This window comes from Rhinopithecus bieti, unplaced genomic scaffold (assembly GCF_001698545.2).
Source record: "Rhinopithecus bieti isolate Rb0 unplaced genomic scaffold, ASM169854v2 scaffold_61709, whole genome shotgun sequence".
NCBI classification, from domain to species: domain Eukaryota; kingdom Metazoa; phylum Chordata; class Mammalia; order Primates; family Cercopithecidae; genus Rhinopithecus; species Rhinopithecus bieti.
This window is the reverse complement of record NW_016823349.1, coordinates 212,543-236,779: the sequence shown is the minus strand read 5'-3', so window position 1 is coordinate 236,779 and position 24,237 is coordinate 212,543. Positions and strand designations below refer to the sequence as shown.

General features: G+C 38.9%; 1 protein-coding gene across 1 annotated transcript in view; it reads left to right on the top strand.

The window, feature by feature from the left end:
- Positions 1-24,237, top strand: part of PLEKHA8 (pleckstrin homology domain containing A8) — a 62,594-nt gene that overhangs the window by 29,856 nt on the left and 8,501 nt on the right. Inside the window, 7 exon segments of the mRNA XM_017861352.1 lie at positions 431-588; positions 2,408-2,564; positions 2,954-3,039; positions 8,634-8,692; positions 9,990-10,120; positions 10,759-10,826; positions 22,202-22,263. Of these exon segments, the coding sequence (XP_017716841.1) occupies positions 431-588; positions 2,408-2,564; positions 2,954-3,039; positions 8,634-8,692; positions 9,990-10,120; positions 10,759-10,826; positions 22,202-22,263 (721 nt within the window).

Here is a 24,237-nt window from a genome sequence, read left to right as displayed (position 1 = left end):
AGACTGGGAGGTCTGGGTTGATTTAACACTTCTTTCAGTGGATGTTGAAAGGATCACATTTACCTGGGCAGTCAGTTTATGACCAGGCTTGGCAGATGGCATGGCTCATGCCTGTAATCCCAGCACTTTAGAAAGCTGAGGTGGGAGGATTGCCTGAGGCCAGGTGGTCAAGACCAACCCAGGCAACATAGTGACACCCCATCTCTACAAAAAATTAGAAAACTGGGCATGGTGGCAGGCACCTGTAGTCCGAGCTACTCAGGGTGGAGTGCTCAAGTAGGAGGATTGATTGAGCCCAGTAGATTGAGGCTGCAGTAAGCCGTGATTGTGCCACTGTACTACAGCCTGGGTGACAGAGCGGAGACCTGTTTCAAAAAAAAAAGACCAAATAACGACTTTCTGGCTTTTTTTCCTTTTAAAAAATTTGCAGGCAAATGGAGTTGAGTACTTGTGAAAATGGATCTTTAAATATGGAAATAAATGGTGAGGAAGAAATCCTAATGAAAAATAAGAATTCCTTATCTTTGAAATCTGCAGAGATAGACTGCAGCATATCAAGTGAGGAAAATACAGATGATAATATAACAGGTAAAAACAAAAGTAAAGTCTGAAACAAACCAATTTTAGATGATAGAAAATTTGGGAACTTGATGTATATCCATGATAGGGATTAACCTCAAGACCATGTAGTGGTGTCTCCTAAGGAGGATATTGGCTGGGTAAGATAGGTCATATGACTGAACAACATTCTTTCATCCAATCTGACCCTGACCTGGTGTTGAGAAGGCAGAGTGAAGAGGAAGATTCCTGCTCATTGTTCTTGGCTGTGTTCATGGGCTGCAGTGAGCAGAGGGCCTTCAACCCTGTATCTTAAAAGTCCTTTGAACTTAGATTATGATGTTAGACTTAACAGTGTGTAAAATTACCACAGTTCAGTTTTTCATCCTCCCGGTTTCTGTTGGGCCTGAGGATGTCAGAATTCACTAGTCACCATGAGGTTTCTACCCAGTCTTCTCTGTGTTTATCAAGCCAAAGTCCCACATTTCAGGTAATAGGTCTGTAGTTCAAATATGCTAATCCCTTGGCACTAATTGCTGAAATCTACTTCGGATCAAAGGCAACTATATTAGAGCTTTTAATTATGTTATAAGTACTTAATAATTTGAAAATGAAATTAAAATTTCCTCCTCATCTACTTTGAAATAAGAGACCTTGTTTTTTCCTGATGAATTGGGGAGCAGTGTGAGAGCTGAGGAAGGAGCTGTGTTTTCTTAGCTGTTAATCTGAGAGAGACAATCCACACATCATTGGAGTCTTATCTCTTGGGTAAATAATAAAGACAGGAGAAAATGTCTGTCCAAACAGTGCAGTCATTTATTTGCTCAGATAATTTTGCTTCTAGGAATTGTTCTTCAGTGAATAGTTAGATTTAAGGAGAAAGACATATTGACAGGGATGTTCTTTGTGGCATTACAGTCATTATTTGCAGTAGTTACATTTTATTGAGTCACCATGACCACTGAATTAGCAAATAGTAAACTGTTGCTCCTGGGGGAAATACAGGGTTAGGTTCCTGCAAGCCTCTGGTCACAAAATTTTTGTCTACCAATCAATACATAGCCTTGTTTTATGTGTGTTTTCGTTTAAAGACACTTTAATATGTATTGTTGATTCATTAACATTGAACTCACAGCAAACAGCGCTACTACTCATGCTTGAATGAAGCTTATCTAACACACATCTTTTTTCCCTAAGGCACATCACAGCCTTTTTGTGGGTAGGAACACTAGATGGTACTATACTTGGGAGCCCTTTTAAACAGCAAAAACAACAAAATGCACAAACATGCATAAAATGTGGCACTAAGGAAGGACATGTGTCCGTCCTATGAGAGCTGAAACAGGAAGACAGAACATCACATTGCTCTACCTCAGCTAGGAATATGTGTGTCTGGCAACAAAGTTTTCACCACTCTGTGTCCACAAATGACTGCAAAAGTGCCGTGTGTATTGATTTTAGGGTTACAAAATAAATTTTAGCAAGTAGACAAATTCACAAATATGTATAGAATGTGCTAATAATGAGTAGTGATTGTATTTATAATTATAAAAATTTGGAAGCTACCTAAGTGCCCCTCATGGGTGTGATACAATATAACATGGTCATTAAAATCATGTTTTTGAAGGGTTGAATGATGATACATTGTTTAGTGAAAGCAAGCAGGATGCAAATCTACACATACTTCAAGTTTTTGTTTGTGTCTGTAGATGTATGTGTATGTGTATGTGAAGTGTTTCATGAATTTTATTTCTATGTATTTTCTGTGTTTTAGAAATTTTCAACAATGAATATGTATTTTTATAATAAATATATAATAGGTTAGTAATAGGTATTTTCTACTTTGCAGTCCAAGGTGAAATAATGAAGGAAGATGGAATGGAAAACCTGAAAAATCATGACAATAACTTGACTCAGTCTGGATCGGACTCAAGTTGCTCTCCAGAATGCCTCTGGGAGGAAGGCAAAGAAGTTATCCCAACTTTCTTTAGTACCATGAACACAAGGTATTCTAGACTCTCTAATATCACTGATGCTTGGATACTAGCTTCTATTCTGGAAAATCAGTCATGGTGTTCCTTTCAGGTGATGGCATGTTCTAGGAGAATAGAGAATGTAGTATACCAAGTACCTGCTTTAGTGTTTGCTCTTTCTTACCAATGAATAAGAAGGAACTGATTGTGAAGTGTGCTCTGTGAACAGATGTTAGCTTGCTTTGGTGGATTATCTTTGGAAAATTATTTTATGAGACCATATTAGAAAAACGGTCATTGGGGCATATCAAGTCAAATGAGTTGCCCTACAGAGAGGCAGCTGTTTCTATGAATTACCTCTGAACTGCAGAGTGCTGATACTGTATTTTCAATCTTTTCTCCTCCGTATCACCAAATTGTAGCTTTAGTGACATTGAACTTCTGGAAGACAGTGGCATTCCCACAGAAGCATTCTTGGCATCATGTTATGCTGTGGTTCCAGTCTTAGGTAAGATTCCTGCAGTTGCCTTACATTCATTCATCTCTAGAATCTGCCTCACTGTAGTTATTTTGCAGGAGAAATACCCCGAACTGTGTGTACAGTGAGATGACCCTTCTTAGCTATTTGTTCAAATCACCAGACACATACAGTTAAAACTTTGTGACCTTAAGCATTATTGCATATTCCCATTTCATTTCTAATTATGATTAAATATTGACCTCAGAATAGTGTAATTTAAAAAGGGGATCTTTCTAGAAACCATACATAAAAGTAAAAAAAGTATTTGAGGAATAGGCCTTCAAATATATTGGCACTGTGAAAAAATGTATTTTACCAGTTAAAACTTTTTTGTTTTTGAGACAGGGTCTTGCTTTGTTGCCCAGGCTGGAGTGCAGTGGCATGATCTCTGTTCACTGCAAACTTCACCTCCCAGGCTCAAGCAATCCTTCCACCTCAGCCTCCTTGGTAGCTGCACTATATGCGCATGCCCAGCTAATTTTTGTATTTTTTTCTAGAGATGGGTTTCATCATGTTACCCATACTGGTCTGGAATCTGAAGTGATCCTTCGCCTCCCCTTTCTTCCTTCCTGTCCTGTCCTTCCTTCCTTCTTCCTTCCTTCCTTCCTTCCTCTCCTTCCTTCCTCCTTCCTTCCTTCCCTCCTCCCTCCCTCCCTCCCTCTCCTCCCTGTTTCTTTTCTTTCGCTTTTCTTTTCTTTCTTTCTTTCTTTCTTTCTTTTTTTTTTTTTTTTTTTTAGACGGAATCTGGCTCTGCCACCCAGGCTAGAGTGCAGTGGCGGGATCTCCATTCACTGCAAGCTCCACCCCACCAGGTTCACGCCATTCTCCTGCCTCAGCCTCCCGAGTAGCTGGGACTACAGGCACCTCTCACCACACCCGGCTACTTTTTTTGTATTTTTAGTGGAGAAAGGGTTTCACTGTGTCTGCTGGGATGGTCTCCATCTCCAGACCTCCTGATCCGCCTGCCTCGGCCTCCCAAAGTGCTGGGATTACAGGCCTGAGCCACTGCGCCCGGGCCTCCAAAACATATTTTCAAAGATTTTTAAAGATATATTCTCTCTCTCTCTCTCTCTCTATATATATGTAAAACATATATATCACATGTATATCACATATCACATATGTATCACACATATATCACACATATCTCACACATATCTCACACATATATCTCACATATATATATGTAAATAAATAAAATGTATGTTATGGCTGGGCGCAGTGGCTCATGCCTGTAATCCCAGCACTTTGGGAGGCTGAGGCAGGCAGATCACCTGAGATGAGGAGTTTGAGACCAGCCTGGCCAACGTGGTAAAACCCTGTCTTTACTAAAAATACAAAAATTAGTTGGGCATGGTGGCACATGCCTGTAATCCCAGTTATTCAGGAGGCTGAGGCAGGAAAATCTTTTGAACCTGGGAGGCAGAGGTTGCAGTGAGCCGAGATTGCGCCACTGCATTCCAGCCTGGACGACAGACAACCTGTCTCAAAAAAAAAAATGTATATGTATATATGTTATGTGTGTATATATATGTTATATTTATATTTTGAATAAATACATCTATGAAAATTTATATGTAACATTTAAATTATATGTAATTTATATATATGACAAATATATCATTTTATATATTATATATAGTGTTTATATATATAAAGTTTATTTATGTCAAATTCACTTTTACTTGTATAAAGTCAGTAATACCAAGAATGGCTAATGTGTTGAAATTTGCTTTATGACCCATTTAACTATATATCTTTTGTAAAAATTGAGGTATAACTTGCGTAGGACTTAACTGTTACGATTCAGTGAATTTTGACAAATGCATCTACCTCTGTAATCCATATCCTTATCAAGAAATAGTATGTTTTCATCACCCTAGAATGTTCCCTGTGTCACTCAGTCTAAAATAACCATTTTATTGATTTCTGTCACCATAGGTTAGTTCTGCCTATTCTGAAACTTGATATAACTGGAATATTATACTCTTTTGCCTCTGGCTTTTCTCATACAGTATGTTTTTGAGATTCATCCTTGTTGTCTGTATCAGTAGTTCATTCCTTTTTATTGCTAAGTAGTATTCCATTAAATGAATATACCACAATTATTTATTCACTCTCTTATTGATGGACTTTGGGTGGTTTGTAGTTTGGGACTCTTTTTTTTTTCTTGAGTCTTGCTCTGTCACCTAAGCTGGCGTGCAGTGGCACTATCTCGGCTCACTGCAACCTCCACCTCCCGGGTTCAAGTGATTCTCCTGCCCCAGCCTCCCGAGTAGCTGAGATTACAGGCCTGTGCCACCATGCCCGGCTAATTTTTTTTTGTATTTTTAGTAGAGACAAGGTTTCACCATATTGGCCAGGCTGGTCTCAAACTCCTGACTTCATGTGATCCACCCACCTTGGCCTCCCAAAGTGCTGGGATTACAGGAGTGAGCCACTGCTCTTGGCCAATTTGGGACTATTATAAATGAAATTGCTCTAAACATTTTTGTGCCTATGGGCCTATGCTTTCATTTCTCTTGAGTAAATACCTAGGACTGGAATTGCTAGTTCATAGTTTAATTTTATAATAAACTGCCAGACAGTTATAATGGTTGCACATAGTGTATGAGTTCATAGTGTATGAGTATTCTAGTTGTTTCACGTCTTCACCAGCATTTGGTGGTGTCAGTATTTTGGTTTTGGCCATTCCTGCATGTTTTAGTGATATTTCATTGTGGCTTTAATTTGCATTTCCATGATGACTAATGATATTGAGCACTTCTATTGGCCATTGCTATCTCTTCCATTGTGAAATGTCTGTTCAAATCTTTCACCCATTTTTAAAAGTCAGTTTTTCTTTTTATTACTGAGTTGGGAGAGTTCTTTATATATTCTTAATTAAAATTCCATTGTAGACACGTGAGTATTTTCCCCCAGACTATGGCTTGCCTCCTCCTTTTCTTAATGATGCCTTTTCAGAAGTTTTAAATTTTGATGAAGTCCAGTTTCTTCTTTTATACTTTGTGCTTTTAGTGTCTTAAGAAATCTTTACCTATCCCAAAGGTCATGAAGATATTCTGTTTTCTTCTAGACTCTTCTAACTTTTACATTTGTGCCTATGAACCAGTGGAATTATTTTTTGTGTGTGGTGTGAGGTAGGGAGTTGAGGCTCATTTTTTTTTTCCCCTTGTGGTATCTGGTTGCTCAAGAACCATGGGTCAAAATATGTTTTCCCTTTTACATTGCTTTGGCAACTCTGTCAAAAATCAATTGAACTTACAATGCTTATAATGTGGGACTGTTTCTGGACTCTCTCTTCTGTTCCAGTGATCTTATGGTGTCTTAATTATTATAAGGCTTGAAATCAGATAATGTAAGTCTCTCAGTTTTTTCTTTTTCAAGGTTGTTTTGGAAATTCTAGACCTTTTGATAAATTTTAGCTGTTCAATTCCTATTTAAAAGTCTTTTAGGATTTTGATTAAGATTACATTGTATCTGGAAACCAATTACGGGAAAACTGGCTTCTTAAACAACATTGAAGGCAGGGCTTACAGGCTCATAACTGTAATCCCAGCACTTTGGGAGGCCAAGGCAGGAGGATCGCTTGAGACCAGGAGTTTGATCCTGGCCTAGGCAACAAAGTGAGACCCTGCCCCTATAAAAAAATTAGCCATGTGTGATGGCGCAAGCCTATAGTCCCAGCTACTTGGGAGGCTGATGCAGGAGAATCACCTGAGCCTGGGATATCAAGGTTGCAGTGAGCCGTGATTGCACCTTGTACTCCATCCTAGGTGACAGAGCAAGACCCTGTCTCAAAAACAAAAACACTGATAATCTTCCAATCCATGAGGATGCTATATCTGTTTACTTAAGTCATTTTAATTTTCTCTCAAGAATGTTCTATATAGTTTTTAGTGTATAGCTATCATACATCTTTTGTTAGGAATAAATTTTAGAATTTTTTGTTTATTCTGTTGTAAAAAGTGTTTTATTTCATTTTCCAATTATTAATAGCATGTACATACAAATTGTGTTTACATGCTGAGTTGTTTTATAATCATGAATAACTTTATAAAATGCTTTTCTTTATTTGCTGAAGTCATTTTTTTTTTTCCTGTAATTTGTTAATGTAGTGAATTACATTGTTTGGATGAATTTCATTCATTATCTTGATATTTGTTTCTATCATCTTGCTACTTATTTTCTGCTTTTCTCTGTATGTTCTTTGTTCCCTTTTTAAAAACTCCTTTCCTGATTTCTCACTAGTTAATCAATTTTTTTTTAGTATTCTGTTTTATTTCCTCTTTTGACCTCTTAGCTACCTATCTTTGTCCCTGCCTTTCTTTTAGATCAATCAAGTTTTTTGTTTTGTTTTGTTTTGTTTTTTAGAGTTCCACTATCTTTTGTCTTTTGGCTTTTTAGCTATACCTCTTTGTTTTATTTTTTAGTCATTGTTGTTGCCCAACAGAAATATTCAAACCACATACGTAATTTTAAGTTTTCTAGTAGGCACATTATCATAGTAAACAAAAATTAATTTTAATTATGTATTTTAAAACCTAGAATATCTAAAATATCTCAACATGTAATAAATATAAAAGAATCATTGGGCCGGGCGTGGCAGCTCATGCCTGTAATCCCAGCACTTTGGGAGGCCAAGGCAAGTGGATCACAAAGTCAGGAGATCAAGACCATCTTGGCCAATGTGGTGACACATGCCTGTAATCCCAGCTACCTGGGAGGTTGAGGCAGGAGAATCGCTTGAACCAAGGAGTTGGAGGTTGCAGTGAGCCGAAATCACGCCACTGCACTCTAGCCTGGTGACAGAGTCTCTGTCTCAAAAAAAAAAAAAAAAAAGAATAATTAGTAAGTTTGGACATGGTGGCTCACGCCTGTAATCCCAGCACTTTGGGAGGCTGAGGTGGGCAGATCACTTGAGATTAGGAGTTCAAGACCAGCCTGGCCAACATGGTGAAGCCTGTTTCTACTAAAAATACAAAAGTTAGCTGGGCGTGGTGGTGGGCATCTATAATCTCAGCTACTCAGGAGGCTGAGGCAGGAGAATCGCTCGAACCCGGAAGATGGAGGTTGCCGTGAGCTGAGATCACGCTGCTCCACTCCAGCCTGGGGACACAGTGAGAGACTCCATCTCAAAAAACCAAACAAAAAAACCAAAAGAATCATTAATGAGATATTTTGCAATCTCTTTTTCATACTTAGTTTTCCAAATTTGGTATGTATTTTACCTCCAGTACATTTGGTTAGTACTAGCCACACTGCAAGTACTAGCTAGTCACATATCTAGTGGCTACCATATTGGACAGTGCAGCCCTAAGGATTGCTATATGAATCCTAAACTTATAAGATTGTCTTCATCTCACCTGTCACTTAGGGCCTCATTGTAACTCACCTTGGAGTAGTGTAATAGAAAAAGATGATAATAGTATCCTGGAAGCTTTTGAAGGTTATGTTTAGATAATGGCTTGGAAGCAAAAATTAAAGTTGTTGAGGATCTGCTAAATTTATTATTTCTTTATTATAAAAATATTGCCACTTAAAATTGTTTTTTCAGAAATGTTTTTGATCTTTTCTTCTAGACAAACTTGGCCCTACAGTGTTTGCTCCTGTTAAGATGGATCTTGTTGGAAATATTAAGGTGAGCATACTGGTTTGTCTCTGTGGAAACTTTTAAATAAAGGAAAATGTTGTCAACATTTTTGTGCTTGGCAAGAATAAATCAAAAAATAGAAAATGTATCACTGTTCTTTAAGAGAGCAAGCATCTTTCTTCTCACATTGTGAATGCTCAGGGAATTACTAAGCCTTTATTATATGCTAGAGTTAAGCTTTATGGGGAGTAGAAGATTCATTTTTAAAATGAAACCAGGACTGCCTTTTCTTTTTTTTTTTTTTTTTTTTTTTGTTTGTTTGTTTGTTTGTTTTTTGAGACGGAGTCTCGCTCTGTCGCCCAAGCTGGAGTGCAGTGGCCGGATCTCAGCTCACTGCAAGCTCCGCCTCCCGGGTTCACGCCATTCTCCTGCCTCAGCTCCCGAGTAGCTGGGACTACAGGCGCCCGCCACCTCGCCCGGCTAGTTTTTTGTACTTTTTTTAGTAGAGACGGGGTTTCACCGTGTTAGCCAGGATGGTCTCGATCTCCTGACCTTGTGATCCGCCCGCCTCGGCCTCCCAAAGTGCTGGGATTACAGGCTTGAGCCACTGCGCCCGGCCCAGGACTGCCTTTTCATGTGCACCGTGTGGTTCAGTAGGGTTTCACTCTAATGTCCACACTGATTCTGTGCTTTTTTAGGTTGAAATGATGACAAGTTATATTTTTCTAAAAGCTAGGTTATATAGTGAAAATAGCTGTCAGTGGTCTGGGACTCAAAAGGCCCATTTCCAGTGGTAGTTGTGGAACCATCAACAACTCACCAAATTTCTCTGAGCCTCTTTCTTCCAGGTAAAATAAGGGATAGGTCCCCTTTTAAATGTAGATTAAATGTTACCTTCTTGAGGATACAGTACCTCATAAAAATCTGTGTTTTTTGTCATTGGAGACTAGTCTTTGAGGAAGCACTATTAGGAATTCCTGTAGATATACCTTTCTTTATTGTATTTAGGTGGAATAGTTGCAAGTAGTCTCAGTAGAACAAATGATTGTTGAGTTTTATACTCAGAGTGAAAAGTATCTGCCAAAGACAGCCATGAGAGAGGTTCTGAGGCAGAAAAAAGAACTTAAAGAACAAAACTTTAAACCCTGAGACTATTTAATTCCAGTTTAAGCTACATAGAATTCTCCAAAAAAAATATTATCATGAAAATATAAGGAAGAAGGTAATAGAAGCTTAATTTATTTATAGAGGCCTGCTTGCCAAACTTACAAGTCTCAATACTATACTGAGTTGCTTGATAACTTCGGCATTTTAAACTTAGGTTGTTTCCCTGCTTTCCCTCCAGAAAGTAAATCAGAAATACATAACCAACAAAGAAGAGTTTACCACTCTCCAGAAGATAGTGCTGCACGAAGTGGAGGCGGATGTAGCCCAGGTTAGGAACTCGGCGACTGAAGCCCTCTTGTGGCTGAAGAGGTGAGGCAGTTGGGGTGGGACTGCTAGCAGTTAAAATCTAGCTCAAAAAAAATTACCAGCAAAAAAAATTGTTACACAAAGGAGACTGCTTCTGAGTGAAGGATCTAGTTGAATTGTGTAGCCTTTTCTAGAAGGCCTAATGAATAATACCATTTTTTTTTTACCTCCCTTTTGATGGTGATAAATATTGTTAATAAGTATATAAGATAGGAATCTTAAAGGCATTAAAGTCAACTGGCTTCTCTTTAAATCAATAGCTCTCCAACTTCAGTGGCATCAGAATCATCTGGAGGACTTGTTAAAAACACTAGACTCAGAACCAGTTTCTGATTGAGTAAATCGGATGGGGCCCCAGAATTTGCATTTCTGGCAAATTCCCAGGTAATGCTAAAGCCACTAGTCCTGGGACACATTTTGAAAACCACTTCTTTAGGTATATCAGATGAGATGAAAGACGGGCTCCAGACCAAGCTAAAGGGAAGTGAAGGGAAGAGGTTCAAGGAATGCCATATGATTTGACCTATTCACTGCTGTGCCTGACATGTTACTGAAATGGAAGCTGATGTCTGCCGTTTCTTTATACTCATTCAACATAAGGGAACTTTGAAAGTAATATTTCTTCCTTTATTTTGTTTTAGAGGTCTCAAATTTTGAAGGGATTTTGACAGAAGTGAAAATGGGGAAAAGGATATCCAGACAGCCCTGAGTAAGTGTTCTTTACGTTTTGTCGGATGAATCAATAGAATGTGGAATGGAGACTCCTAGAGGAGGATACAGGATATAGGGGATATTTCTGCTTTTCAGGATTTGATTTTGTTTCTTTTCTTATTTCATTATTATTCATTGCTTCCTATATGCTTTGTTTTAAAAGTACCTATGAGACAATGACCTGGTAATCTAGATGTTACTTACTAAAAATCCGTATATTTTAAAGGAGTGCTGAATAAATGGAAAGCCATCTCTTAAATATAATAGGAAGACCTAATATTATCAAGAAGTTAGTTTTCCTAAATCTTCAGATATATTATAGTCCTTGAAAATCATACATATCCAAAGAAAAGCTTGAAGTCCAAACAGCGGATTGGCGTGGGGAAATCCCAGGGATATGTCCTGGAGTAGGATTAAAGGTTTTCATCATCCTGTACTCCTCAAATATATAATGCTCTGTGCGTCCCAGTTTCTAGTCGTAGAGCCAAAGTGGGATGAAGGGCTTGGTCAAAGGAGATCATCTTATATCTCCAGCACCTTAAGGTAGTGACTGCAACATTGTAGGTGCTTAATAAACATTGGACAGGTAGGTGGATGGATGGATGTGTGGATAGAGCCATTTATCAGACCAGTTTTGAAAATGTTGAGATTTGGAAGCATCCTTACAGTGCTTCCAATGGAGTGGCTGAACTCTTACCGTTGATCTGTAGGAAATTCTTCTAGCATGGGCCGTGAGGCATGTGTGGAGAAAAAAATGAACTGTGACAGAAACTAGTTAGATGCTTCTGGTTTGAGAGGGAGCTAGTGTTCTCTGTGGCTTTTTTTCAGTGTCACAGTTGGGTTCTACCTCCTTCTGTTAGTCCTCTCTCTGGGCCATGAGTCCTCAAGAATTCTGCCCTCACATGATTTCCCGAGTCTGCCCCATCTAGCAACTGCTGATCTGCCATAAAAATGAGAGCTGACATTTTGATAGCACTTTGTGAAGAATTTAGACTTCATAAACTTAATCCTCATTTCTATCCATTTTTACAGGTTAGGGAACTGTAAGATTAAAATATTGCTTAAGACCAACATAGGGTCTGAAGCAAAGTGGCTTTGAGGCCCCTGCTTTGAAGGTCCACATTTCTCCTACAGAGGGTCTTCTCCACCATCCCTGGGCCACCTGCATTTTTACATTCCCCATATATCCCTGAATTTCAGAATGGTCTCAGTTATATTCTCCCCTCTGTGTCCTGATTTCAAGTACTAAAAGTATATTCAGCATGTCTGCTCAGGCCCCCTAGCCAGTATCTGTCAAGCTTTATGGCTTGTGGAGTGATTAGATCAGGAGCTCTGGAGTGGCTCTCTGGATTCTACCACTCATTAGTGCTCTGCCCTTAGACGAGTTATTTAACGTCTCTGATCCTCACTTTCCTCATCTATAAAATGGGAATGGTGATATTATTTCCCTAATAAGTTGGTTGTAAATATTAAGTAGGTGCATGTGCATGTGAAAAAAATTACAGAAGTATTTGGTACACAAAACAGTATGGCTGGGTGCGGTGGCTTATGCCTGTAATCCTACTACTTTGGAAGCCTGAGGCAGGAGGGAGGATCCCTTGAGTTCAGGAGTTTGAGACCAGCCTGGGCAACATGGCAAAACTCCATCTCTCCAAAAATAATACAGAAATTAACTGAGTATGGTGTTGCATGCCTGTAGTCCCAACTACTTAGGTGACTGAGGTGGGAACATTGCTTGAGCCCAGGAGGTGAAGGCTGCAGTGAGTTGTGGTCGTGCCACTGTACTCCAGTCTGGGCGATCAAGTGAGACCAGACCCTGTCTAAAAAAAAACAAACAATGCTCAGTTGTCAAGATTAGCATCTATTGTTGTGATAATGATGTTTTGTCATCGTTATCATAATTATGATACATGAAGTTAATAACCTGCCAGAAAATAAGACTTACTTGTCCCAAATCAGTAATGGAAAGTTTACAAAGCTTAGGTGCCAAGCCAGAAACTTCTCTTCAAACTAACTTATTAATATGGAATTTTCATGCCAGCAGAAAGACTTCTCCACCTGTTGGAAATGCAGAAGATACAGGGTTCAGCACTGTGTGCCCAGTGGACTCCGCATGTCTCATGCTGCTATTATTTTGTTAGGGCTGTGTATGGAAGGGGAGTAGGACAATGTTGATCCCATTTAGCCCACTGCAGGAGCTGGGGTGGAACAGAACCCATCTGCTTATGGGCTTTGACCCCCCGCTAGAGATAGAAAGGAAACTGAGGATATACCATTTCTGTCCAGTCCCAACCCCGATTCTGACCACTTTTCTCTCTCCTTTTCTCCTCAAGGTTTCTCATCAAACCTTGTACTTGATTTGGAGACTGGGCCCAGGGGATGTGTTGACTTTGTGAAGAAAGAGGAGACTTTGAAGGGCAAATGCTGCTTTGTGACTGCAGTAATCACAGCCAGTCTCAGCTTTTTCTTCCCTCTCTTCTCCTTCGGCAAAATTTTCGATGGAAAAGAGAAGGGAGGCTGTAAATTTGACATTTTCATCCTGATGTTCAGGCTTATTTCAAAGAAGGTGTTTATAATTTAAATCCTATCTTTGATTGTGGAAATCCCTAGATTCTTGCTGCTGCTCAGTGTGAGGAGATAAAGTTTCACTATTAAACCCACCCTTCCTCCAAAGTTCCCCTATTAAACCCACCCTCCCTCCCCCACAGACACAGACACAACAAGCTCTGTGTAAACGGTTTTTTGAGAAATGTTTACACAATAGTTATTCAGAACCTGTAGGTTCCTTGATGCATATTTCTTCTGGGATAATGGTTCCTTTTTCTCATTTTGAAGTCCCAGCCTTTATAAGTAGAACTGATACCTTGTTTGAAATGAGGGAGGGTGAATAGGTAAAAGAGAGTGTGTGCAATTTATATGCCATTTATAGGCAAGTTTATTGGCTTTTTTAAATTCTAAAGTTGAATTTAAAAACAGCTATCACTTATAATAGAGCACCCAGTGTAACTACTACACTAAGTTCTTGATAAATATTTTATTTAATCTTCCAAATACTCTCCAGTGAATAAACTGAGGTTTAAAGAGGATAAATACTTTCCCTAGGGTCTCAAAATCTCCATCAGTGGTTCTCAAGCTGGTCTGAGGTCAGCAGCATCTTTATCACCTGAAAACTCATTAGAAATGCAGACCATCCAGTTCCACCCCAGACCTGCTGAATCAGACACTCTGATGCTGGGGCCTGGCAGTCCATGTTTTAACAAGTCATTCGGGTGATTCTAATCAATGCTAAAGTTTGAGACCTAGTCATCTAGACTTGGGCCTTTGAGGTTCACCTGTCACTTGTCTACATCTTGATCATTTTGAGATTTTTGACTGCATCTAAGAGATTTTTAATAAGCAGAAGTAAAACTGCTGAAATTAGTTATAGCATCAGTTGATTTTGCCTCCTTTTCATCATAATTTGACAGCTTTCCAATAAAAATACTGCTTAAGAAAAGTTTGAGGTGAATGTTCATGAAACTTGTATGGTCTTAGTGGCCTTGGAAATAGGACATTTATATGTAAAAGTCCTAAATAACATAGTAGAAGTCATGACTCAGTTACCTTTCTGGAAAATGCATCTCTAGTTATTGTATTGCTGCAGCTCTGTGACCTGGAATACTTCCAGTGTCTGGAAGAGGCCTTAGACTTTCCACTGCCCCTTTTTGCACTTGAGCCATCACTTGGCTTCCCCATAATGATGATCACAGTGGAACATTTTGGGTGGTTTCATGCCAAGAGCTGCTTTGTTCCCTTAGTGTCCTCTAACATTCTTTAGAGGTCATTTTCAGGAGGGAGTTGGGTTCACAAGGCAGATATGTTTAATGTTCTGCCTTAGAGCTGAGTCCCCCTCGCCATTGCATATTCCACATCAAAAAAAGGTTTTGGAAAGCATCCTTGCAAGTAGAAGGAAGGAAAGTTGCTCTGGCATTTCATGCACCATTGTATTAAATGTTATATGCTCTGTGCTCAGTGGGATAACATATTGCCGCATATCTCACCTCAGAATGATCCCATAAGTGTCAGTAAAAATTAACACAACCAAGATCCTTTTCTGGCATAGAATAGAAAAGATTTTAAAAGGATGCTCAATCATGTATTTAATATGAAAGGCTTTCATAGACAAGGAGAGATAAGTGAGAGATAAAGTCAGAACTCATAATCAGATATTTGACATCAAATCATAACTTGGCCATTCTGAAAATACTATGGAACGTGAATTGTTATACTCTTTCCAGAACCATTTGCAGCATATGCCTCCGCTGACAGGACTGGCTGGCAGCACAAGCGTTAGTCTTAACAGTGCCTGAAGTTAACAAAGGGCATCTCTGGGTACTTGTTTTATCTCTTCGCACTGGTTATTATCCATACAACTCAGTTTACCTTAAGCTTAGTCACTATAAAGAATTCAGAGGTTACTTTCCTAGTAGCTCTGTTTTTAAAAATACATGCCCAAGTGCTGTAATCCCAGCGCTTTGAGAGGCCAAGGTAGGCAGATCACTTGAGCTCACGAGTTTGAGACCAGCCTGGGGAACATGGCAAAGCCCCATCTCCTCAAAACATACAAAAATTAGCCATGTGTGGTGGCACAAGCCTGTAGTTCTAGCTACTTGGGGGCCTGAGGTGGGAGGATCACTTGTGTCAGGGACGTTGAAGCTGCAGTGAGCCATGTTTGCACCATTGCACTCCAGCCTGGGTGACAAACCAAGATTCTGTCTCAAAAAAGAAAATTATAAATAATTCAGGCATTTAACAAATATCTACCACTTGACCTACTAGAAAAAATAGTTCAATACAGTTAAGTACCCACATGTCACCCCTTAATCCTGTGACTCCCATCGTTTTCCAGAGATCATCATCCTGAATTTGCTGTTGTTCATTATGTAATACATGTTTTTATACTTTTACTGTATATTTATGTGTCCATAAGCAGCATCTAGTATTGTACTACATGTTTTAAACTTGTATATGTGGTATCATATTGTATACATTCTTCCTTCTTCACTCAGTGTTTTCAGATTTTAGCCACTGTTGATGCTTGTAGTCCTGGCTCATTCCTTTTCCTTGCTGTTTAGCATTTCATTGTATGAACAGACCATGGTTTAGAAAAACTAATATACTGTTAATGGACACAGTTGATTACAGATTTTCACTGTTAAAAGCAATTATACAATGTACATGTTCCTTTCACACATGTTCTCTATCACATGGAAAATTATGTCCAGAGAGCACACCAGAAAAAGGAGGAGGCTTCTCATAGCTAAGAGGGACTGGCCCAGGGGCTTTGGCTGTCTACAGACTGGTAATTCATGGGGCCTTACTGCTTGAGAAGCTGTGCTGCCAGAACAGTGGTTCTCAAACTCTAGCCTGTATTAACCTCACCTGGAAGGCTCCTTGAAACACAGATTGCTCTGTAGGTCTGACGTGAGGCTGAGACTTTGCATTTCTAACAAGTTCCCAGGTGATGCTGAGGCTGCTGGTTTGGAGACTACACTGGGAACTGCTGCTGTAGTACCTAATACAATTGGAATGGCTGAACCACATGACTGGATATTGCCAAATTGCTCTCCAAAGTCTATAATTACCAGCAGAGTAGTGAGAGTTCCCAATACTACACATTCTTTTTAGCACTTGTCATTGTCAGCCTTTTAAATTTGTGCCTGATGGCTGTAAAATGATAGAATATTGCCAAAGTTTTTGTTCTTAGATAACAAGTAAGGTTGAGCAGCTTTTCCTGTCTTCATTGGCAATTTGATTTCCTTCTTGGTGAGTTGCCTGTTCATGTACTTTGACCACCTTTCTCTTAAGTTTCCTTTATTGACTCCTGGGAGTTCTTTTTATTTCCTGGATATTAATCTTTTTCAGTTATGGGCTAAAATGTCTAATCTTTTTCAGTTATGGGTTAAAATGTCTTCTGTCAGTCTGTGGCTTGCCTTTGCTCTTTATTTATGGTGTCTTTTGGTATACAGAAGTTTCAGTTTTTATGTAATCAAACATGTCATTCTTTCTTTATGGCTTGCATTTTTTATATCTTGTTTAAGAAATCCTTTTTCCCTTGAGGTCACAAAGATGTTCTCTGACATTTTCTTCTCAAAGTTTTGTAGGTTTGCTTTCATATTTATGTCTTTAATCTTCTTGAAATTTATTTTTGTGAATGGTGTAAGGTGGGGATATAATTTTATTATTTCCAATCAGAAAGCCAGTTGTCTTAGCAGCATTCATTGGATCACCTGTTCTTTTCCCCACTTGTGTGTAATACCAACTTTGAGAGAGAGAGAGAGAAAGAAAGAGAGAGATATCTGTTCTAGACTCCATATTCTGGTCCATTGTTCTTTTGCCCACCTATGCTTTAAAAAGACATGAGTTATTGGATGAAGGTTCTTACTATTCTGAGTTACTGGACCGTTCTCTCTAGAAGTCATAGGACCTTAGGGCAAGCACACTTCCCCAGTGCCTATCTCTTTCCCACCAGCCTCCTGCCAAACTTGACTACCTGCTTTCAAATCTCCTAGTTCCTAATTCTTGCCTCAGAAATGTCTAGTCAAGCACATTTGCAGAGCTATGATTGTCATTTCCTCAGCCTGGTGAGTAATTCCGCCCTTTTTGGCTTTGGTTATCTACTTTCCAGGTTTTCTCTTATGACTTAGATTGACATTTGTCTTCTCTACAAGCCCAAATAACTTTACCAATTATAGGTTTACAGTAGAAAAATACTTTCCTATACAAAGTTCCTGGACAGAATGGTTGTCCATCAACAGTAATGGAAGGGTTGTTCTCTCAGTTACTATAAAAGCTTTAGGCATAATCTCTAAATACCTGATAGCAAGTTTCTGAGTTACTAATAGTAAATGAATGAGAACTGTGCTGTTTCCATAACCAGAATAAGGTGCTAATTCTTTCAGAAAACCGATTGGAAAAGGCGTATTTTTCATTTTTATTACAGAGTAAACACTAGTTTTTTGACAGAATGTTGTGATGCAACAAGAGTGTCCCCAGGTCTCATTGCTTTTAACTGTGTGACCTTGGGCAAGTCACTACCTTTCTGGGTCTTCCATGTCTTCATTTCTAAAAGGAAAAGAATTAGGCAAGGTGATTGTCAAGGCTTCCTACTCAGAAATTTTGACTCAGTCTTTGGGGAACTGACACATCTCAAAGAACTGGGAGAAGGGTATCATTTATGTCTTTCAGAGGCCAAAAATACTCCCAGATTATAGAAGACGCATGATTATAATGAATGGGTATTACAGTGAAGATTAATGTATTTCATTATCTAATCTTCTCTAGGTAACCAAAATAGGTCAGGCTTAGACTTCATCTTATTTTAATGCAGCCAGTCTCACATGGCAGGGATATTTGCAGCCTAGAAGTCAGCTAAGGACTTTGGGAAGTCGTCTTTTTTTTTTTTTTAATGACTTTTATTTCATTTGTTGGTTTTAAATTGCAGCAGTGATCTCAGTCAAGACCCAGCCCAAATTCTTTTGACACACCTTCTCCCATTAGATCATCTGGCCCACATTTTGCCAGGTGGAACTCTCCTCTGGCAAGGTATAAGCATAACAAGGAACAGCTGCTTTGTCTACTAGGGCCAAGTGGGAAGACAGATGTGCTCCTGTACAAACACTCTCCCATCCTTAAGCCAGGCTCCCCATGCTGTTTGGACTCACAGCACCTTTGTCTTCCTTGTCTTTTTGTTGTCTTTTAGAAGAGGGCATGGAAAAGAGTTTCTAGGCTTTTTTGAATAGTTAACTTGAATGGCAATGTATAGGAAAAGTATAAGGTCTCTGAGGTTGGCATAACACCGAATGCAGAGTTTTGGTTTTTTTTTTTGTTTTGTTTTGTTTTGTTTTTTTGAGACAGAGTCTCTCTCTGTTGCCCTGGCTGCTGGACTGCAGTGGCACGACCTCGGCACACTGCAACCTCCGCCTCCCGGGTTCAAGCAGTTCTCTGCCTCAGTCTCCCGAATAGCTGGGATTACAGTTACCCACCACCACACCTGGCTAATTTTTGTATTTTTAGTAGAGACGGGGCTTCACCATCTTGTCCAGGCTGGTCTTGAACTCCTCACCTTGTGATCCACCTGCCTCAGCCTCCCAAAGTGCTGGGATTATAGGCGTGAGCCACCACGCCTGGCCCAGAGCTCTTTTAAACAAGCAATCTGTCCAGCCAGGTGGGCCTTGGAGCTGGAGGGTCAGGCACCAGCACAGCTGTTATTTGCTACAGACTGTAAAGATGTGTGAATTTCAACTTGTTACTTTCCTACCACAATTCTGAATCAGAATGATCATGACTTTGCTAACAGAAGAAGGTAATATTCTCTGTACATGGGGAAAAAACTAAGAGAATATTTTTCCAGAATGCCCACTGTGGTTATCTCTGGGAGAAAGGATTATAGGTTTCTTTAGCTCTCTCCTTTTAAAATATTTTCCTTATTTTCAACAACGGACATCAATCGTGAAACCCCAAAAAAGCAATAAATGTTATATTTTTCAAAACTTCCACTATACCTCAGGTGGAAGATCATAATTTTTGACATGATGGATAAAGGTCCTCACAATTTGGCCCAACCCAGTTTGCAAGCCCTGGTGTTCTTCAGATCCAGTGAATTTTGCTCACCATCGCCCAGCATGCCATGACTTCTCACAACGCAGTGATGCTTGCTCTGTCTGCAGCACCATCTACCACTCTGCTCTCTACCCTACCCAGCCTTCAGGATTCCTTCTGAGAATTTTTTGTGTCCACACGCCTCCCCCCCAACCCAGGCTGGGTTAGTTCTCCATTCTTACTGTTCCTGTAGCACTGCATACAGATATGTACTCTAGCAGTGACTGACTTATACAATAAAGATTGTTACACGACTGGCTCTTCTGTAAACCATCAACTTCTTGAGGACAGGGAATTGACTGAATTTAAATCACCTAAAGATACTACTGTGTGGTAGACTTGCCCTGAATTCTTGTTGAATAGAGCAGGTGTTCATGGTAGATATCCACCAGCAGATTTTAATGGTATTTCTTTATTTCTAATGACATTTGATGCCCTGCCTGGAATACCAACACAAGAAAGAAAGCATTCGCAGTATCTTACCTTGGTAACTTATCTCAGGATGTTTTCCATGGACCTGTACACCCTCTTGCCAGCCCAGATGGCTGCTCAAATGGTTGAAAATGTGGTTGTCTTGCTGGTTTTTATGAGAGGCTGTACCTAGTATTCTCTGCCCATCGGTACTATACACTTTGTGAATCAGCAACCCCTTTCTTCACATTTCTCAGGATATCCTCTCTAAGGTCTTGTATGCCATCTGAAATTTCCTTGATGCCATATGTCTTCTTACAGAGAATCACCTACGTTTTGTTTGGTTTACACTGAAGACATATATCTTTGACCATGCCCTAGTTTACTCAGACTGTTCTCCTAAGAAAAAAGTTAAATTTAATTTTGGGTTCTCCTGTAGGCTCTAAGAGTCTTCTTCATACTTGAATGTATTGATTATCACTTATTGCTTCTACTTTAGCATTAACACACTGGATAATGGCATTCCAACATATCCTAAGCTTTAGAGAGCCAAAGGAATCTGTTGTTATATTTTACATGTACAGTCTTTTATATAAAATATATTGCAATATGTATTGAGTATGTATTTTATATAACATAATTACATTTTGTGCAGATTTGAATATGTAAAATTGAAATGGTAGGATATACTAAAAGTATTAATAAAGCCTCACTCCAATTTTTAAAGTAAAGTTGACTAGAATGACAATTTCAAAGCTGGAAGGCTTGAGTCGATTGTAAACTGTGTTGAAGCTGCAGCCACATGGCAGTGCCATTTTGGCCAGTAAAATGCAAATAAATACCTGACTTCCCTTGGCAATGTCCTGTGAACCGCATTGCCTTTCACTGCATAGGAACTCGTACTTGTGGTTTTAGTGTCTGTTTATCTGTTATTTTAACATCTTCTCTTGCTAGAATTGAAAATATTTTTGTAGCCTTAGAATGTCACACTAAGCATTCATGAAATGGTGGTAGTACTTGTGCTGAAACTAGCACATGAAAATAAATATGCTTGGAATAGAATTTAGATACGGAGAAACATGAAGGTCAAATAGTCCCCATGGTACACTGTGCTGTTAATTTAGAAATGAGTGCTCTGTTGCTACTGGAGATGATGCTTAGGAAATAAAGTGGAACATTGAAATAAAAATGCACCATGGTGATGTAGATCTGTGCTTCCTGAGAATGCATTTAATCCTGTGGAGAAATCAGTTTTGAATTTTGCATATATTGAATTATTCAAATTTCAGGAACGCATCCTTTGCATAAAATGCATCCATCTGGTTCTTGGGATTTTTTTCATAATTAAAATTATGATATGCCAGTTTCAAAATCTCCTTTTAAAATACATTGGGACAAAAATTATAGATTAAAGTATGAAACATGAATGACTTTTATTAATATAGTTCTCACCAATTACTTTACTTTAGCTTAATAACTTTAAGCCTTTCTTTCCATAAATATTTTTGAAGGTTTCTAGCTCTAATACTGTATATCCAGGGTCATAGGGTCATTTAGGACAAACATTTGGTATCCCAGAATAGAATGTTAAAATTGGAAAGAACCTTAGAGATCATTTTACAAAGGAGGAAACAGATGGTTAGAGAGGGCAGCTAAGGGACTGGCTCAGGGTCACAAAATATTTCAAAGTATTTCTAATTGTATTGTCTCAATTTTTCAATATCCTTTCCTCCCTCTTTGTTTCTTCATATGTATTGACCTTTTTCCACCACGATAATAAGCTGAAGTTCAGATATATTGATGGACCCAGAGTAAGAGTGGAAGTATCTGCGTTTTTGAGATTTTTTCCTGCTTTAGATTTTTGGGGTCCAAAATCTTGTAATTAGATTTTTTTCATAATTTCCAAATACCAATAGTATTGTGCTACTATGCATTATACAAATATGGCCAAGCATGGTGGCGCACACCTGTAGTCCCAGTGCTTTGGGAGGGCAAGGTGGGAGGATCGCCTTAGCCCAGGAGTTCCAGAACAGCCTGGGCAACATTGCGAGACCTCGTCTCTATAAAAAATTAAAAATCAGTTAGCTGGGCATGGTCATCCACACCTGTAGTCCTAGCCACTCGAGGAGCTGAGGCAGGAGGATCACTTGAGCACAGGAGTTCAAGGCTGCAACTATTATCACACCAGTGCACTCTAGCCTAGGTGACAAAGCAAGACCCTGTCTCTTTAAAAACAAACAAGCAAACAAAAAAGTACATTATACAAATAGCACATCAAATTCTGATGAGAGTGTTCCTCATGGAGTTTTTCTTCTTTTCAAGATAACGCATATGGTAAAACATTGCGGCAACACCATGGCTGGGTAGTTCGAGGGGTTTTTGCGGTAAGTGATCCTTCTTATCTCCTATTATTAACTGTATTGGGTGTGCCAGTGGCTAGGGCTAGAAATCTCTTCTTATCCAGCTATTTATCTAGTTACGATTGTCAGAAACAAGGTAGTGTGTGTGTGTGTGTGCGTGTGTGTGTATGTGTGTGTATGGTGTTTTGTTTGCTTTGTTTTGAGGATAAGAACAAAATGTTATTTATTTCATTTACATTTATAGGTCTTTGGGGTGCGGAAATGTCAGCAGTAAAAAGTATCTAGAATAGCAAAGACTGTTAAAGAAATAGGAATAAAAGAGTTGATGCTTTACCCTAGCCAGTTCTAATTAGCCAGTTCCAATAACCTTGTGAAGATTTGCCTCATAAGTGGTTGCCTTTCTGATGAGGTAGTAAAAAGCTTAAGTATCCTAGCAGAAGTAGATAGGAAGCAGTGACCCTAAATACTTATCATTGAAGGGAAATGATGCATTCAGGTGATGTAGTCAACCTAATAGCTCCCTCTGCTGCTCATTGTATTCATTCCTTTTAATTCTTAGGTCTTAGTTGATTTTTTTTCCCTAATTGAATTTTGTCTTTGAATATTAACTGTATTGGGTGTGCCAGTGGCTAGGGCTAGAAATCTCTTCTTAGCCAGTTATTTTTATCGTGAAGGTGTTTTGTATTCATGTGTTTTGGTTCTGATTACCCACCACCCTCTTCTTCCCAGCATGTTTAACTAGGAAAAACACAAACCTGAGACTCTTAGTCTCCTGGGGAGGTCACTTATCCAGCTTTATAAAATAGCAGGAGTAGATGGCTCCTTTATGTCAGCAGTACACTCTGTGATTCTTCTCATCTGGGAGAAGGTCAGTCTTAGTCAAATCTGGTCATGAAAATGCAGTCTCATGCAGTTGTATGTCAGGAAACCTCATAGAATGTACTCACATTCTTTGGAAGGTTGGGGAATAAAGTAGCCTTGTAGATGTTATCTTTTACGGATGTAAAGGATGCATCATTTGCCTAAAGAAAGAACTGTTTGGGTCATGCTTTATTAGGGAGAACAGTAAAGTGGGAAGAATGTACAGTACAAGAAATCAGATTCTAGTGAAAATGAAATATTTTTTGAAAGCATGGAGATTAAAGCTCCATATCCCATTCACTGTTCACTGGGATAGGTGCTGGACCAAATGAAGCTACAGTCTGCTCACCCTTACCTTCAATACACCTTGAATAATCATAATTGCTACCATGTAGCTATTGGCACTTGTTATGTACCAGGCACTCTAACAGGTACTTTCATATTCTTTATCTTCATTAATTCTCAGGATTAACTCCCACTATTTTATACTTTCAGAACAATTAATTCCAGTCCCCAAGTGCCAGAGTGAGGCTATGTCAGGGCCTAGGTCTAAACTCAGATCTGTTATCTCCAAGGTGCTAGTGCTAACCTCCATTAGAGCTCTCTGCAGTGAAGACAGTCACTGAGAGGCCTCTACTGAGTTCTTAGGCAGTGGATGCTCACTGTGTACATTGATCTCCCTGAGTGAATATTGTGATTGCTAGCTTGTGCCTGACACCTGAGTTGCCCTAAAACAAGTGTGGGGGGAAGGGTTCAGTATAGAAGGCAAAATTTAATCCTGAAATATTGAAGATCCCAGAGATATTGTCAATAAGAATGCAGCTATAGTAGAAAACTTATCAGCATAAATCTTTTTTTCCTTTACCCTATACTTTAATGGATGCAAAGCATAAGTCTTTAAGAGAACTTTATAACTTTATTATGCTAATTTAGACCCATAAAAAATTTTAGAAATCATGGTAGAAAGGGAAGAAATTAAAACTGTCCATATTTTCCTTTTTTAACATTTTTGTGTTTTACCGTCTTAGCTTCTTAATTTACATATTCTTTTAAATATTGACTTATTTTATATACTTTAATATAGATGTTTATATATACATGCATATAGTATATGTGTATAATTATCTTTATTTTGTA